Source organism: Zea mays, chromosome 1 (assembly GCF_902167145.1).
Source record: "Zea mays cultivar B73 chromosome 1, Zm-B73-REFERENCE-NAM-5.0, whole genome shotgun sequence".
Lineage (NCBI taxonomy): Eukaryota > Viridiplantae > Streptophyta > Magnoliopsida > Poales > Poaceae > Zea > Zea mays.
In genome coordinates this window covers 297,973,019-297,990,841 of record NC_050096.1, presented here as the reverse complement: position 1 = coordinate 297,990,841, position 17,823 = coordinate 297,973,019, and the positions used below count along the sequence as shown (strand labels likewise).

Below are 17,823 nucleotides of genomic sequence, written 5' to 3'. Positions count from 1 at the left end.
TCTATAGCATCTTATGTAGTAGTAAAGATAAAGAATAGAATAGCGCCTTAGCTGGACCAACAAGCATCTCGCCTGTGAAAATTCAACAAGACATGAAATCAGATTTTTTTTCGAGCAGTGCCAAAGAGTATGATGCACATCTTAATTTAACTGCAGATTGCATATACCGGTTGTGACACGCTTCTTTTGTCCTCCTGAGATACCTCTGATCATAGAGTCTCCAACCATTGTATCCACACAGATCTCCAGACCCAGAATCTGCAAAAGAAATACAATTACTGTTAGGGGCATATATATCCATTTCTCGTATTTTCTTTTTCTGCAGTATATTTTTACTTACCTTGAGGATGTAATCTGTTACCACGCTCTCCTGACCTTCCACGGAGATAGCCTGTTTGCACAGAAGCACAAATAACTTTGAGTAACCTTTGTCACTTCCAATGTAAACACATGATTTGGTTAGAATTAAATGGAATTTTACCTTCATGTAAACATCAACATCAGGATCTGGTTTAATGTTGGCTTCTTTCTCCCTTCTTGAAAGCTCAGTAAGCATGTCTGCGTAATTTGAAAACACCATCAGGTTCACTTCACCGAAGGTGAATAATTATCTGTGTTCCTTTCCAATGTCTGTGTTTACATACCATAACGCGTTCCGACTCCTTGACATCTTGCAGAGAAGGCAAGTGTTTCTCGGACCGTCATTTCGCCGACGTGAACATCGTGCTACCCGATGTATGCCGATGTCCTCTGAGGGACAAATTCATCCATGCCATGACCATTGTAAGTCACTCTTCCTGACACCTGAAAATTACCATTGCAAGTTCACCTATTCAGTACAGTTTACAACTATCTCTCTCTCCCAATATATACCCTTTTTGCCTAGAATTCAGAAGTTCACAATCAAGAAATTATCGCAAGATGTGATACCTTCAGATTGGAGTCAAGTTTCCCTGCCAAAGCCAGAAGTAGGCTTGTTTTCCCGGATCCAGGAGGTCCAAGCAGCAAGGACATTCTGAACGAAGTGCCAGTTAGTAAGTACAACTACAGAAAAACTGAAAACCTTGCACTTTAAAATTCTTTGGCTTCTTACCTGCCGGGTCTTATGACCCCACTGATATCGTGAAGAATGGAGACAGACCTCTTCCCGCTAGAGACGATGTGCATAGCATTTAATACATCCTATGATGGGAGCAGCTCACGAGAGTTAGAAGCCGAAGGAATTCCTTCTCCGTGGCTGCCTAGGAAGCATGGAGGGGTGCCCGCTGCTGCAGATGAGATGCATACCATGACTTTGTTGGAGAAGAAGTTGGTCATCGTGGGGACACCTCGGTTGCCGACGTAGGCCTCGGCGTCGATGTTCAGGTTCTCAAAACGCACCTCTATCGTCGGACTATCGATCCCAACCCTGCAGGTCAATTTACAATCGCTTTCTGAATTTCTCTTCACTACACCGGTGACCAAGGATTCAAATAAGAACTGAACTTTTTTTTTCTTTCTTTTACTCACCGCTCCATGCGGTCGCGGAGCTTGAGCAGGAAGCGCTCGTTGTCCTCCTCGGCGATGCGCACGAGGCGCTCGATGTGGTTCTTGCGCTCCTGCATGCCGAGCCCCTGGATGTCCACCTCCTCGACGCCGGCCGCGGCCCCCGTGAGGATGCCCTTGCGCATGCGGTCGTAGGTGGGCAACTTCTCGATGGCCGCCCAGCGCAGCGCCTCCTCGTCGTCCTCCTCCCGCACGGACCGGCCGAACGCGTCGCAGGGATTGGGGAAGGGGATGACTCCGGCGGCGAGCTCCTAGTCTCGGAGGAAGGGCCGCCGCCGCGCCGGAGAGCGTGCTGATGAGATCCTCGGAATGGATTGGAGGTGAACGATCCGCGGGAGAGAGGCGGACTGGAGTGGGGAGGCGGGGCGGCGGCGGTTCACGCGGGGTGGGGGTGGGGGAGGCGGATGACGAACGTGGGCGTGGGCGGGCGGACGGTGTAGATTTACGGAAGCGAGTGGACGATGCAGATTCATCGAAGGCAGAACCAGGGGAGGCAGCCTACCCCTTACAGTCTTAATAGGTAGTATAGCTTTTAGTTAGGCGTGGAATGCACGTGGGAATGGAAATGGAATTTGCGGGGAGGGGGGAATGAGAAAGACACTACACGAAATGAGAATTATGAGGGAAGATGAGGTCAGGCGATAGAGATTTGTTGGAGTGCTCTTTTTTATTTTTTGTTTAAATTAAGGATTGAGATTAGGAGTATTGAAATATGATGGAGATGCTCTAAGAGAAGAATTATAGTAGTAGTCCAAAAAAATGAATAATGATAATTGCTCTCATAATTACAAAAAATATACAAAAATAACATCAAGCCAAACAACCCGGATCCCCACGGGCCACGACCCCACCAGGCCACCACGTATACTTGCCCACGTTCCCCTTCCCCTCGCATCCGTTTCGTCCGTGCGCCGCCGCCAGCATCTTCTCAGCCCAGGCCCCAGACAGAGCAAACCCCCCCTCTAAAATTCGGTTATATTTGGGCTCCCGCCTCCGCCGTCGCCCTACAGTCCTACACCAGGTGCCGAGGCCTTCGCCGGTCAAGAGCGCCCAGCAGGTATTCCCACCCCCTTCTCTTCCCCGTTTGCTGTGCGAAACCGAGTTCACAAACTTCCTCAAGCTATTTGGCTATCCAATGCCCACTGCCCAGCAATTTCTAACTTTTTTGCGAAAATTATTGGCCACCCTTCTTGTCCCTCTACTAGATCCGCCACTGGGTTTTTGGATTTGGAGACATGGCGGAAGTGGATGACAAGCTCAAGGACTACGAGATCAGGAAGGAGGGAGAGGCAGAGATCCTCTTGCACAAGAGGAACGCCGTCTTTTACAATCCCGTGCAGGTTTGTTCGTCTTCCATTTTTCGTGTTTCCTTTTCTTTTCTGTTTCCAAAAATGGGGCGCTGTTCAAATTTTTTTCTTCCTTTTTTTAAAAAAATGGAGGCGCTGTTCTATCGATTCCTTATCTGCATTAAGCTTACAGTCTGCACTCTCGATTTTGCTTGTTGCAATTTACTGTAGTGATCTGTTGACTTCCAGCTGATCAGTCTTTATCGGTGTGGGATTGGGTCTGCAGGCTTCAAGTTTATCTAGTTCTACCATTGGGGGCGCTTTGTGCCTTCTAAAACTATTTTGTTATCACAATTCATTTGTATTTGCTAGTGCTTCGCATAGACTGGTAGCGGTTAAGCTTTCTATTACACAGAGACCAAACAGTGAATTGTGGTTTGCGTATATCTTGCTGTCTGTTGAGTTTCCGTGGAAACCAATCAGTGATCAAGTTACTCACTGCAAGTTTACCTCATTCTACCAGTTCGTGCAGCTAAATGAATTTATCCATTCGACCAATTTGCTTATCATAGTGTGGGAACAGTGTAAGTTTCACATTGCTTAGATATTGGACTGCGGACAGGCTTGCGAGGCGAGGGCTGCCTCATCCGGAGTGCTGTCCCCTGTCCCTGTGCGATCAGCATGAAGAGACAATTGAGCATCTCCTGATATCTTGTGTTTTTGTCAGAAAATTTTGGTTTGAGCTCCTTCGGCTGTTCGGTCTCCATGCCTTTGCTCCACAGCATAACGATTTCCTACAAGAGTGGTGGAGGATTCAGAGTTCAAAGCTGGATGGCCTTTTTCAAAAGGGTTTTAATTCTTTGGTGGTTCTTGGTGCTTGGGTCCTTTGGAAACATAGAAATAGGTGTGTGTTCCAAGAGGGGTATTCAAATCTAAATATAGCTCTAAGTAATGCTAGGGATGAGGTCTTGGTGTGGAGTTTGGCTGGAGCGAAGGGCCTGTCTTTCCTCCAGGGGTTTGACCCAGGAATCCAGGATAGTTAGTTTGTGTGTACGATTGTATTGGGGGGTCTTTCCCCCTTCTTCTCAATATAATGATACACAGCTCTCTTGTGTGTTCTATAAAAAAAACTCCTAACAGTAGATCAAGCTTCTGTGTGTAAATTATGCACCTGACAAAGTCTAATGGTTTCAAATTACAAAATTTATTATGGCTTCATTGAAGAAGATAACAGTTTCAAATTTGTGATGTAACTCCCTGATTTTTTACATAACAGATACATAGCTATGAAACATACTTTTTCTTTATTGAAAATAATTACTGTTTGTTGATAGCCATTTTTGTTATTGCTTTAAAGTTTATGAGTTGAGGGAAAATAACATATGGCTCCAAAGTTAGGGATAATTTCCCAGTTGTACCATCATACATATTTCTGAAAACTTGAAGTTTACTGTTTTGTTTAGGTTCACAACAGAGACATGTCTATTGCTGTTTTAAGGACCTTTATTGCCAAGCGCAAGGAAGAACATGAAGCGCTGGTGGACAAGAGGAACACATCGCATGGAAAAGACAAACTGAGTGAAATATCCTGTCAAAATGGAGAGGATGCGTCAACTGGCCAGCAAGATGAAATGGAACTAAATAAAGCTGAAGTTCAAATTGATGATCTGTCAAAAGAAGCAACAAAACCTCCTTGGAAAGTAACCAGAGAACTTAAGCCACCACTTGTCCTCGAGGTGAGACTTCTCATAATAATATGCAAATTAAGTTTAAAAACGGATCGAATACGAACAAATATATATATGGATATGAATGCAGATAGTTATATGTTTTTATCAGATTCAGATTTGGATACTAATATTATCAGGTGTGTTGAATACAAATACTAATGGATAGTTTGGGTCAAGGGATAGTCAGATTAATAATAAAAGGGAACATATCAGGAACAACCGTTTTTTTAGTGTAACCATGCATCCAAGACCCAATGATGAAAGTGGTAGGACGTTTAAAAATATTCTTTTTTTGAAACAACCCTTCCATCTCCTATGGATATTTTTTATAAGGTCCTCTCATATTCATCCTTGTGTCTTGGTTGTACGGTTATACCAATGGTTACAGTTGCATCTGATATGTTCCCATAATAAAATGCTACATATCCGTATCATATACCCAACTTTAAATATCCATCTGAAAGTGACATTGGAGATATGGGCTTGGTTACAGACAGATTGAAATCCTTTGGAAGGATGGATAGATGGGAATATCCTTCCCACATTTCATCCCTAATGGAAAATGTAGTTCATGTGTACTTCTACATCAACATTAACTGATACCTAGTCTTTTTTTTTCAAATATCTAGTTTTCTTCTCATAATATCTAGGTTTGTAGATTGCACTGCTAATTTTTCTCCTCAGGCTTTGGCTGCAACTGGGTTGCGATCTCTCCGGTATGCCCGTGAAGTTGAGGGCTTAGGAAAGATAGTTGCTCTGGACAATGATAAAGGTAATGCTATATAGTTTACTGAACTTGTTTCTTATGTTCCTAGATATTGACGCTTCCACGCTTGATTTCATTAATTCACTATGGTTTTTGTTTCTTCAGCTTCCGTCGAAGATTGCAAGCGAAACATAAAGTTTAATGGTGCTTCCACTACTAGTAAGGTGGAAACTTACTTGGTTGATGCTCGAATTCACATGCTGATGCATCCAAAAGAATTTGATGTGGTAAGACATTTGAGGAAAATATTTCTAAATCTGGCATTTTGTTACCGTTATTCTTTCTAAGATAAAAATACAACAAATATACACTTTTTGATTGGAATGATGGTCTTGTGTGTGTCAGGGTGTGGGACTGGGGGGGGGGGGGTACCATTTATATGATTATGTCTCTGGCTACTGAATCTAAATCTGAAGTTTCTGATATTTATTATTCAAGGGTGAACCTTATTCTTGGTACAAGTCAATGGATTGAAAAGTCACATTTTTTTGCAAAATCTGTGATATCTATTATTGGGAATGGGGCCAGCACGCTGTTCTGGACTGATAATTGGTTGCATGGGACAGCAATCAGGGACATTGCACCAGAAGTGGCTGCCAAGGTGGGCAAAAGAGCTCTGTCCTCTACAACTGTAGTTCAGGCCCTTGATAATTTCAGATGGGTCAATGATATTAGGGCTCCTCTTTATCTGTTGGGCCTTCAACAATATTTGCTGCTTTGGGATTCCTTGAGGGAGGTTCATTTATCACATGGCCCGGATCAACATAGATGGAGACATGTTATTTCAGGAGTTTTCTCTTCTAAATCATGTTATCAAAGCTTGTTTGCTGGTTCAGCTCCTTTTGAACCGTGAAAAAGACTTTGGAAAACCTGGGCTCCACCAAAATGCAAATTCTTTCTTTGGTTGGCTATTAATAATAGATGTTGGACTGCTGACAGATTAGAAAAGAGAGGTCTTCCTCACCCGGTGGTGTGCCCTTTATGTGACCAAGATCAAGAAACAATCCAACACCTCCTAATCTCCTGCATCTTTGCTCGTCAGTTCTGGCACAACTTGTTATCCCCTTTTGGTTTGGGTCATCTCACGCCGGCTGTTGATGCTCCTTCCTTCACAGAGTGGTGGAAACATGTGGAGTGTCATGTGCCCAAAAGCACAAGAAAGGGGCTTAACAGTGTCATCATCTTAGGGGCGTGGTGTATTTGGCTTTATCGTAATAAGGTGGTCTTTGATGGGGATTCCCCTTCACTGAGAAGGATTCAGAGAAGTTTCCTTGATGAATCAGTTTGTTGGGTTATGGCTGGTGCTAAGGGCCTTGGATCTAGCTAGGGCTTTGAATGTGGCTGGGTCCTTAGCCATCTAGACCCTTGGTCTTGTTCTGCCTTTTGTGTTGTTTTCCTTTTGTTCTTTTGGCAGGATCTCTTCCTTGTAAGACCCTTTGGGTTTGTCTCCTTTTCTTTTTATATAAAGATGCGCAGTTCTCCTGCGTGTTCGATAAAAAAAGTCACATGTAAATATGCCATGAAATAATTGCATTAAATGATAACGGTTGTTTCTATAAACATTGCAAATCATATTTAATATGCTTTTACACCATGTTTTTCCCCTCGTTGTTCTTAGGTTGATCTTGACCCTTATGGATCACCATCTATATTTCTAGACTCAGCTGTACAGGCTGTTGCTGATGGCGGTTTATTGATGTGCACTGCCACTGATATGGCAGTTCTTTGTGGTGCCAATGGAGAAGTTTGTTACTCTAAGTATGTCGGCACTATGTCTTCAAGGAATGTTCTATCTGAGCAGCTTATAGTGTAATAATCAATTATGTTTTGTAGGTATGGTTCATTCCCAACCAAGGGCAAGTATTGTCATGAAATGGCTTTGAGAATTCTCCTAGCCAGTATTGAGGTACATAGGTGATTTACAAATTTCAATATATGAGGACTATAAACTACTTCTATTTCAGGCTTTTGCTAAATGATGTATCAAGTTAATCTGCACTTTACATGTTTCATTCTTTGGGTATCTTAGTTTCTCATGGCCTTAACCATTCTTTTCTTACACCAGAGCCATGCAAATCGGTACAAGCGATATATTGTGCCTGTTCTCTCTGTGTTCATGGATTTTTATATCCGTGTTTTTGTTCGAGTATTCACGTGAGTTTCCCCCCTCTAGTTTTTAGTTTGTTTCATATTTGGTTAAAGTACTTTCCCCTAATGTGGCATTGTATATGGATTCCATGTGCAGTTCTGCAAGTGAAATAAAGAATACACCTCTAAAACTTTCTTACATATATCAGTGTGTTGGCTGCGACTCTTTTCATCTTCAATGTCTTGCGAGGACTGTTCCGAAGGTATGTTTTGCATACTGTTTAACTCTTTGATACAACATTCTCTCCGTTATATATTGACACTCTCTTGGCTTTCCTTTTTTTATTGTTCCTCTGTAAGCAGAAGAATAATGGTGTGAAGCATGCACCTGCTTTTGGACCTGTTGTTCCTCAAGAGTGCAGTGATTGTGGAAAGAAATTTAATGTAGGTGGGCCAATATGGTCAGCTCCTATTCATGATCAAGACTGGGTAGTTTCTACTTTGACAGGTGTTAAGTCAATGAAGGATAGATATCCTGCGTATGATAAAATTACTTCAGTTCTAACTACTGTGTCAGAGGTATCTCTACCCACCCCTCCATCAAATGTTATGTGTGTTTTGGTTGGGGCAAAGTGTTCCATAGTAGATTTTAACCCGTAATTTCTCTTGCAATTTATTGTCACTTGCCACAATCAATATAATCTTAAAAGCACTTTGAATACAAATTTATTGGTGCAACTTTGTATGCACTAAACATTCATATAATTTATCGAATTGTTGTTCAAAATTAAGTTTGACTTTCCCTACTCATGCCTTGTATTGATGCCTGAGTATCATATTGTCATTCTCATGACTGTTAAAATCCTATCAATTTCTAATACTATTTTGTATCACCAACTCCAGTTTTTTTATGCTTTAGTAGATAGGCTAATTAAAAGATAACGCTTGGAAGATTTTTAAAGAAAGGCCAATGTTTTGATGACCTATTAATCATGGTTTACTGCTCAAGTCATAGAAACAATGTAGGGGATTCCAAATTATAGTTCATTTTAGCTTTGCCTTAACCTTGTAACTTTGAGTTTTGACCCGGCTGTTAGAGAAATATATTAAGATTTATAAGTTCAAATAAATAAACTATCAAAACATATTCCATGGAGAATTTAATAAACCAATTAGACATGGTAGATATTGGTGTATCTTTCTATAAAATTGCTTATTCCTTCCCCACTCAGGGCTTTGTTCGTTTCACCGTTGATCCATGTGGATTAGATGGTATTGAGTCTGTTTAAATCCATAACAAGTCAAAATAACATCTCAATCCATTCCAATCCACTCCAATACACATGGAATTAGAATAACCGAACATGCCTCATGTGGGAGCTGCCAGTACTGGGTCTGTCTTTTTTTTCTATGAAATTGGTCACAGTTAGAGTACTTCGACTTAGGAAAAAAAACAAAAGTATAAGGTATATAATTGGGAACAGAGATATACAATATAGATGTATAGGCCATTCAGTCAAGAATCTGGTTACCTAGCCAATAGGTTACCCAAGTGCGACTAATAAACCGTTTCTGGGCCTTTTTTTTCATTCCTCTTTTGCATGATAAAAATTGATGGTCGCAGCTAATTTTTGGGGTTGTTTTGCAGAAAGTTTCACCCCATAGCATAACTTTTGTATTTTGGCAACCTATTATGTTTTGAGTGACTAACTGTTTGCCACTGACGAAGTATTCTGTATGCTCTCTAAACACTCAACTTAATTTGATGCAGGAGCTAGATGACATTCCACTGTTTTTCAGTCTCCATAACATAGCAGGCACTGTCAAGTGCACGTCTCCGTCTCTGGTTATGTTCCGGTCCGCAGTTCTAAATGCAGGGTATCGGATCTCAAGCACCCATGTTAACCCACTTGGGGTTAAATCTGACGCCCCTTGGGATGTTATTTGGGACATCATGCGCTGCTGGGTAAGTTTGGATTGCTTCTATATCTATCACAAATCAAGATCAGCGTCTCTTCTCAAGTATGAATTGGTGGATACCTTGCCTGTATGGCTGGCTGTATGAAAACTCCTAAATCACCGTACAAAATCTATTGCTAACCTCAACACAGGTGAAGAACCATCCTATCAAGGAACAGGCACGTGACTCACCTGGCACGGTGATCCTTTCAAAATCGCCAAAGCTAGAAGTATGTTGTGCATAATTAATCATATGTTTTTTTTTTTGTTGTATGCGACCTGCAAACGGTATTATATATTTATTTATTTATTATCCCTTTTGTGTGTGTGTGTGTGTCATAGGCAGACTTTTCCAGAGCAGTTGCTGCCCTCGGCAAATCTGGGGCAAAGAAGACGAAACGATTCCTTCCAAACCCAGAGCGGCACTGGGGCCCGAAGGTCAGAGCAGGCCGGAAGATCACGAGCAAACACGTCTCTCTGTTGGGCCCTGATGCCATCAACGCTGCCGTGAACGGCGGCGGCGGCGGTGACTGCCACAGAGAAGGGAGCGGTGCCGCGCCAGATAGTAGCAATACAGCCCCAGAACCCGAGGGGCTGGAGGACGAACCCTCGAACAAACGCCAGAAAGCCAGCGGCGACGGGGAACCAGAAGGACAGAAGGCCAGCGACGGGGAACCGGCAAGCGAAGCTTGATCTGTTTGGTAGTCGTTGTTGTGCCTGTCAGCCTGTGCTTTTGCTCGTTTTGTGGCCCGATGGGTGTTACCTGTTTTATTTTGATGCAACGAATTTTGCTTGGTTTTGACAGCCTGTGGGTTTTAGATATAAGAAAAGCAGGCTCCAGACCCAGGCCTCGTGCGTGTCGAGCCTGGCAACGTTGAGAAGCCCAGCTGAAACGGCTGCACGTTTCGGTGGCAGCGACGCGGCACACGGGTCCAAAAGCCTCCGAGACCTCTCGCCATCCATCCGCGGCACCCAGCGAGCCCAGAATCTCCACCTCCATGTTGTACTTGTACCTAGCTAGCTCTAGCTGCGGCTGATCCCGGGGGCATTTGCTACAGAATTATTCCAGAGGCCCCGTTATCCGAAACGAACGAACGGCAGCCGTCCGTCCGGTCGCCGGAGAATTGACCGCCGCCGCCACCACGTACGTGCTTCGAGCTCAGCGACAACGAATGGTTTTTGCAGCAGTCAGATAACCCCAGAAGCCGCCGGTGCCGCGGCAATGATGATGATTGATGGGTCGTGGACCCAACTTGCAACTGGCCGGCTGCGGGATTGGTCCAGCGTGGCGGCATTCTCCATCCGAACCCCCGGTGGCGATCATTCGATCGATCAATCAATCAATCATGCACCGGCACCGCCGGCAGCAGTCCAAGACTTGGGAGCTTGGCGTCCGCCGTTGCACTCGATCATGGCCGAGACCCACAGACCAGTGTTTGCTGCGCAGGCGTCGAGTCGACGCTTGGCGTCCGCTCGACCGCTGGTACAAAGATCGGGCTCGGCAGAGTGGAAAGATGACTGGTCGAGCTAGTGCTGGTTGGTTTCTCCAAGTATTTCGGTCAGCAGCTGGTCAGTTTTAGAGCACGTCATCTTCCTATAAAATGACGTGGATTTTCGTAGCAAATGAACAACACATGTCACATGCTGGATATACCTCCGGCTCCGTATGACACATTGGTCTTGGATGTAAGAAAAAGTAGGAGAAAAAAAATCAAATCATGTTCCAAAAACCTTGAGAGAAACGATTCCAACAGCGTGTGCTGACGAGACACCACAAAGAAACCATCATCGGTTTCATCATTGCTGGAAATCTGGAACGTTCGCTCTGGATCCTTCACGAGGGACACCCAAAAAGCAAAAAAGGGGAACACCGCAAACAAAAATCTCCTCTCTGGGGGTCCACATGCCAGCCAGCCTGCCGTACCTACTACCCAGGCACCCAGCAGATTTTCGCCGTTCCTGCTAGCATGTGTGTGTGTGTGTTCTCCAACCATCTCCGAGGATCTCGTCAGTCGTCACGAAATCTCCATGGCTGGAGCACGCGAGAGGCCAGGATATCTCGCCGGAGTAACAAGGGTAGAAACATCTCCGGCGTGCCACGTGTCAGCCCTTTCCACGGCACTACAATACACTTATACACCCCAGGTCCCCAGCCGCGCCCGCGCTATATAAAGCTCCCGCCCCCCATTCCCTTCCCCTCCTCCCCCAGCCCCAGGTAGTAGCTTAGCTAGCGTGATAATCACCGCGCTAAACTGATCATATATACACAGCAATTGGCGTGTGACAGGACAGAGGAGGAGGGGGCAGGCTGGTAATATCTAGCAAAAGTACAAGCGTTCCTCCAGTGGCGTCCAGCGCTATATAGTTCGCTGTCCGGCGTCCTTTCCGACCGAGCGCGAGCGATGACGGTGACGCCGAGGATTACGGTGTGGGATGGGCGGCTGGTGGCGCACGGGCGGAGCGTCCTCGCCGGCGTGCCGGACAACATCGTGCTCACGCACGCCTCCGGGGCGGGGCTGGTCGACGGCGCCTTCGTCGGCGCCACGGCCGCCGAGCCCAGCAGCATGCACGTCTTCACCTTCGGCACCCTCCGGTGAGCTAGCTAGCATCCATCCATCACCAGCTCCTCTGCAGTACCTGGAGCTTTCTTGTGCTTAGCGGTTCGTCGTGGCATGCAGGGACCTGCGGTTCGTGTGCTGCTTCCGGTTCAAGCTGTGGTGGATGACCCAGCGCATGGGCACCTCCGGCCGCGACGTCCCGCTGGAGACGCAGTTCATGCTCCTGGAGTGCGGCCCGGGCGACGGCCACGGCGACGGCGACGCGGCGGTGTACGTGGCGATGCTGCCGCTGCTGGAGGGCCAGTTCCGGGCGGCGCTGCAGGGCAACGACCGCGACGAGCTGGAGATCACCCTCGAGAGCGGTAAGCCAAGCCGCGCAAGCAGTCTGCTAGCTATGACCTGTCTGCCTGCCTGCCTGCTGCCACTAGCTAGCAGCCGCTTTCGGCTCTCTTTGCTTTTCTTCTGCTGCTTCACGTGGTGACGCGTGACTGATGCCGTTGGGTGGCCGTGGCCGGCGCCGGCGATATTTTCCGTGGCCGGGACCGGGAGCAGGGGACAAGGCGGTGCAGACTGCGCAGGGGACCTGCATGCTGTACGTGCACGCCGGGACCAACCCTTTCGACACCATCACTCAGGCGGTCAAGTGCGTTATTGTAACAACTTGTTACCGTGTCCCTCCCTCCTCGTGCTACTACCGTTGACTCAACTCAAAAATGGACGCAGGGTGGTGGAGAGACACATGCAGACGTTCCATCACAGGGAGAAGAAAAAGGTACGGTACCGGTCTCATTGCCTTCGATTCTTCGGACGGACAGCTTGTTGTGTTGGGTTGGGTCACTCGTGTAGAATAGAGGCTAGAGAGAGAGAGAGAGAGAGCAGTGGTTGGCCGGCGATGAAGAGCCGGCCCGGCCCGGGCGGTGTCGCTTTGCGTGAAACTGACGGTGGTGGTGGTGGTGGCGCAGCTGCCGTCGTTCGTGGACTGGTTCGGCTGGTGCACGTGGGACGCCTTCTACACCGACGTCACCGCCGAGAGCGTCAAGCAAGGCCTCAAGAGGTGGTTGGATTGGATCCAAATCCTGTGATTTGTTTTCGAACGCCAAGCAAACAAAAAAAGAGAAGAAGAATCTCACCTTCTGAAACTTCGCAGCTTGGCGGACGGCGGCACGCCGCCGCGGTTCCTGATCATCGACGACGGGTGGCAGCAGATCGGCAGCGAGAACAAGGAGGAGTCCGCCAACGCCGTCGTCCAGGAAGGGGCGCAGTACGTGACCCGTCGGCGATGTCAATCTTGGCGTGCAATGGTGAACGACAAGCGAAGCTCAGTTTGGTCTGCAATGGTGCGTGCCGTGCAGGTTCGCCAGTAGGCTGACGGGGATCAAGGAGAACGCCAAGTTCCAGAAGAAGACGAAGACGAAGGAGAGCGGCGGCGGCGGCGGCGAGCAGCAGGCGCAAACGCCGGGCCTGAAGCTGCTGGTGGAGGAGGCGAAGCGCGAGCACGGCGTCAGGTACGTGTACGTGTGGCACGCCATGGCGGGGTACTGGGGCGGCGTGAAGCCGGCGGCGGAGGGGATGGAGCACTACGAGAGCGCGCTGGCGTACCCGGTGCAGTCGCCGGGTGTGATGGGCAACCAGCCGGACATCGTCATGGACTCGCTGTCCGTGCTGGGCCTGGGGCTGGTGCACCCGCGCAGGGCGCTGAGCTTCTACGACGAGCTGCACTCGTACCTCGCCTCCTGCGGCGTCGACGGCGTCAAGGTGGACGTGCAGAACATCATCGAGACGCTCGGCGCCGGGCACGGCGGCCGGGTCGCGCTCACCCGCGCCTACCACCGCGCGCTCGAGGACTCCGTGGCGCGCAACTTCCCCGACAACGGCTGCATCTCCTGCATGTGCCACAACACCGACATGCTCTACAGCGCGCGCCAGACCGCCGTCGTGCGCGCCTCCGACGACTTCTACCCGCGGGACCCGGCGTCGCACACCGTCCACGTCTCCTCCGTCGCCTACAACACCCTCTTCCTCGGCGAGTTCATGCAGCCCGACTGGGACATGTTCCATGTACGTTCGCCTCAATCTCTATCCTCTCCTCCTGTCCTGTGTACTGACTTGTGTGGGTGCTGATCATTGTGCCTGTGCCTGCCTCCAGAGCCTGCACCCGGCGGCGGACTACCACGGCGCGGCGAGGGCAATCGGCGGCTGCCCGATATACGTCAGGTGAGACCGACAACCAGCTCCTGATCAGAACGAACGACGTCGTGGGGTTGCCGAAATCGCTGTCGATCGCGGCGTCCGTCCCAGACAAGCCGGCACAAGGATCGATCCCTCGAGACAGGGGAACCGAATGATTTGGTTGCCTGCCCTTGCGGCATGGCAGCGGAGGTGCCAGCCCCGAAGACCCGACCAGTCGCCGCCGCCGCCATGATTGGCCGTCGCCATCAGCGAGCGCATTATAGGCGCGCGGCCTTGTCTATCTAACTGGCACACAAGCTGCAGTAGCAAAGCCCAACAGCGACTCGACGGCTGTGGCTGCTTGCGTCGCCCTCCGGCACGCCTTCCGGCGGACGGCGCGCGAGCCCGTGTCTGTGAAGTGTGTGAACCGAAAAGAAGCGACTTGTGGTTCCTAATAGGCTAATAGTAACACACTGCCTTTTCCCGTGTGTCTCTGTCGCAGCGACAAGCCAGGCAACCACAACTTCGAGCTGCTCAAGAAGCTGGTGCTCCCCGACGGCTCCGTGCTCCGCGCGCAGCTCCCGGGCCGCCCCACCCGCGACTGCCTCTTCGCCGACCCGGCGCGCGACGGCACGAGGTGAGCAGAGAACGCGGCCCTTGGATCCTCCATCGTTTTCCTGGGCTACCGACCTAGCTACCTGTAATGTGACCTGAGACCTCTGCTCGGCCGCGCAGCCTGCTCAAGATCTGGAACGTGAACAAGTGCACGGGCGTGGTGGGCGTGTTCAACTGCCAGGGCGCCGGGTGGTGCCGCGTCACCAAGAAGACCCGGGTGCACGACGCGGCGCCGGGGACGCTGACGGGGTCGGTCCGCGCCGACGACGTGGACGTGATCGCCGGCCTCGCCGGGGACGGCTGGGGCGGCGAGGCCGTCGTGTACGCCTACAGGTCAGGGGAGCTAGTCAGGCTGCCCCAGGGCGCCACACTGCCGGTGACGCTCAAGGTGCTGGAGTTCGAGGTGTTCCACGTCTCCCCCGTCAGGGCGGTCGCGCCGGGCGTGTCGTTCGCGCCCATCGGCCTGCTCGACATGTTCAACTCCGGCGGGGCGGTGGAGCAGTGCGAGGTCCGTGGCGGCGCGAACGCGGCCGCCGCCGTCGCGCTCAGGGTCCGCGGCTGCGGCCGCTTCGGCGCGTACTGCTCGCGGCGGCCCGCGAGGTGCATGCTGGACGCGACGGAGGTGGAGTTCAGCCACGACGCTGATACGGGGCTCGTCACGCTCCACATCCCCGTGCCGGAGCAGGAGTTCTACAGATGGAGCCTGGAGATCGAAGTCTAGAGGTGCTCCCGGCCTGTCGGATCTGTGGCAATTGCCTCCCATTCTTCAGTGGATTCACCATTACACGCGTGCCTCAGTGTGTGGTTGGCGTGTGTGCGACGTAGGGAGGCGTGTGGAACGCATGAAACGGGCACGTACGCCATTGACGCGCCTCTCTTCGTCCCTAGAAGAATAAGCTAAGCCTCTGTTCTACCTTGCTGCATCGACCTGCTTGCAATAAACTGCTACTATACTCCATGTGTATGCAATGTGACACAAACAAAAACACATCTCCAGTTCCATGATACACTGTACTGTTGACTAATTAGACAAATTCCAAATTAAATTCCGAATATAAATCATGACCAAATCAAAAGAACTGAAATAAAAGCCAAATCAGATGATGCGTACTAATTAGACTTACTGATAGTTGGCGCGTGCCAGAATCAGCTTGTGTCGGGGACCATAATTAGGGGTACCCTCAAGACGCCTAATTCTCAGCTGGTAACCCCCATCAGCATAAAGCTGCAAAGGCCTGATGGGTACGATTAAGTCAGGGATCAGTCCACACGAGTGACTCGATCACGCTTCACCCGAGCCTAGCCTCGGCCGAGGGCAGCCGACCTCGAGAGACTTCCGTCTCGCCCGAGGCCCCCCTTTTAACGGCGGACACACCACCGGCTCGCCCGAGGCCTTGGCTTCGCTCAGAAGCAACCCTGACTAAATCGCCACACCGACTGACCAAGTTGCAGGAGCATTTAACACAAAGGTGGCCTGACACCTTTATCCTGACACGCGCCCCCCGGCAGAGCCGAAGTGACCGTCGTCACTCCACCGCTCCACTGACCAGTCTGACAGAAGGACAGCACCGCCTGCGCCACTCCGACTGCAGTGCCACTCGACAGAGTGAGTCTGACAGGCAGTCAGGCCTTGCCAAAGGCGCCATAGCGAACTCCGCTCCGCCCGACCCCAGGGCCCGGACTCGGGCTAAGACCCGGAAGACGGCGAACTCCGCTTCGCCCGACCCCAGGGCTCGGACTCGGGCTGAGACCCGGAAGACGGCGAACTCCGCTCCGCCCGACCCCAGGGCTCGGACTCGGGCTAAGACCCGGAAGACGACGAACTCCGCTCCGCCCGACCCCAGGGCTCGGACTCGGGCTAAGACCCGGAAGACGACGAACTCCGCTCCGCCCGACCCCAGGGCTCGGACTCAGGCTAAGACCCGGAAGACGGCGAACTCCGCTCCGCCCGACCCCAGGGCTCGGACTCGGGCTAAGACCCGGAAGACGACGAAACTCCGCCTCGCCCGACCCCAGGGCTCGGACTCCGCCCTGGCCTCGGCCAAACGATCTCCGCCTCGCCCGACCCGGGGGCTCGGGCTCGGCCTCGGCAACGGAAGACATACTCGACCTCGGCTTCGGAGGAGCCCCCACGTCGCCCTGCCTAGGGCACAGGCCCGCCACGTCAACAGGAAGCGCCATCACCGTCCTACCCCGAATCGACTCGGGTCACGGAGAACAAGACCGGCGTCCCATCCGGCCAGCTCCGCCGGATGGGCAATGATGGCGCTCCACGAGCTCTGTGACGATGGCGGCCCTCAGCTCTCTTACGGAAGCAGGGCGACGTCAGCAAGGACTCGACCGCTCCAACAGCTGTCCCTCCGCCAGGCTCCGTCGCTCCTCCGACAGCCACGACATCACGCCAGCAAGGTGCCAAGACCTCTCCGGCTGCCACATTGGCATGTACCTAGGGCGCTAGCTCTCTCTCCGCTAGACACGTAGCACTCTGCTACACCCCCCATTGTACACCTGGATCCTCTCCTTACGACTATAAAAGGGAGGACCAGGGCCTTCTTAGAGGAGGTTGGCCGCGCGGGACCGAGGACGGGACAGGCGCTCTCTTGGGGCCGCTCGCTTCCCTCACCCGCGTGGACGCTTGTAACCCCCCTACTGCAAGCGCACCCGACCTGGGCGCGGGACGAACACGAAGGCCGCGGGACTTCCACCTCTCTCACGCCCGACTCCGGCCACCTCGCCTCTCCCCCCTTCGCGCTCGCCCACGCGCTCGACCCATCTGGGCTGGGGCACGCAGCACACTCACTCGTCGGCTTAGGGACCCCCTGTCTCGAAACGCCGACAGTTGGCGCGCCAGGTAGGGGCCTGCTGCGTGCTGACGAACAGCTCCCCGTCAAGCTCCAGATGGGCAGTCTCCAGCAACCTCTCCGGCCCGGGACGGTGCTTCGTTTCGGGACTCTTGAGTTCATGTCCTTCGACGGCAGCTACGACATGATACTTCTTCCACCGCCGCGCGACAACGACAATGGCGGCCGACAACCCGCCCGCCGGCGGCGGAATCGACGACACCTTCCCCGCGTGGTGGAAGAACAACATTCGAGCTCGCTCCGTTT

The 17,823-nt window shown here is 50.8% G+C and overlaps 2 protein-coding genes and 1 pseudogene across 2 annotated transcripts; 2 read left to right on the top strand and 1 right to left on the bottom strand.

Moving 5' to 3' along the window:
• Window position 1: 1 nt before the first annotated feature.
• On the bottom strand, window positions 2-2,469 carry LOC103645705 (ABC transporter G family member 39-like; annotated as a pseudogene).
• Window positions 2,260-10,220, top strand: LOC100275038 (probable tRNA (guanine(26)-N(2))-dimethyltransferase 1). The gene is made up of 13 exons (XM_008667422.3): window positions 2,260-2,602; window positions 2,751-2,885; window positions 4,295-4,567; window positions 5,246-5,333; window positions 5,433-5,554; window positions 6,946-7,085; window positions 7,161-7,233; window positions 7,393-7,481; window positions 7,573-7,678; window positions 7,779-7,994; window positions 9,187-9,381; window positions 9,527-9,604; window positions 9,717-10,220. The coding sequence occupies exons 2-13, from the start codon at window positions 2,781-2,783 to the stop codon at window positions 10,065-10,067; spliced, it is 1,836 nt and encodes a 611-aa protein (XP_008665644.1). The 5' UTR covers window positions 2,260-2,602; window positions 2,751-2,780; the 3' UTR covers window positions 10,068-10,220.
• Window positions 10,221-11,348: 1,128 nt separating this feature from the next.
• On the top strand, window positions 11,349-15,723 carry LOC103644222 (probable galactinol--sucrose galactosyltransferase 2). Its single transcript, XM_008667421.4, has 10 exons — window positions 11,349-11,967; window positions 12,053-12,294; window positions 12,485-12,575; window positions 12,656-12,704; window positions 12,895-12,986; window positions 13,080-13,193; window positions 13,285-13,990; window positions 14,079-14,146; window positions 14,604-14,738; window positions 14,837-15,723. The coding sequence occupies exons 1-10, from the start codon at window positions 11,777-11,779 to the stop codon at window positions 15,435-15,437; spliced, it is 2,289 nt and encodes a 762-aa protein (XP_008665643.1). The 5' UTR covers window positions 11,349-11,776; the 3' UTR covers window positions 15,438-15,723.
• Window positions 15,724-17,823: the final 2,100 nt, after the last annotated feature.

What these genes read in the sequence shown, in the direction of transcription:
- LOC100275038 (XM_008667422.3), top strand. Translation starts at nt 2,781, where the DNA reads ATGGCGGAAGTGGATGACAAGCTCAAGGACTACGAGATCAGGAAGGAG. An exon ending in TTCTCCTAGCCAGTATTGAG is followed by an intron (nt 7,234 to 7,392) that starts GTACATAGGTGA and finishes TTCTTACACCAG; the next exon opens with AGCCATGCAAATCGGTACAA. An exon ending in TTCTAACTACTGTGTCAGAG is followed by an intron (nt 7,995 to 9,186) that starts GTATCTCTACCC and finishes AATTTGATGCAG; the next exon opens with GAGCTAGATGACATTCCACT.
- LOC103644222 (XM_008667421.4), top strand. Translation starts at nt 11,777, where the DNA reads ATGACGGTGACGCCGAGGATTACGGTGTGGGATGGGCGGCTGGTGGCG. An exon ending in GTCAAGCAAGGCCTCAAGAG is followed by an intron (nt 12,987 to 13,079) that starts GTGGTTGGATTG and finishes GAAACTTCGCAG; the next exon opens with CTTGGCGGACGGCGGCACGC. An exon ending in GGCTGCCCGATATACGTCAG is followed by an intron (nt 14,147 to 14,603) that starts GTGAGACCGACA and finishes TCTCTGTCGCAG; the next exon opens with CGACAAGCCAGGCAACCACA.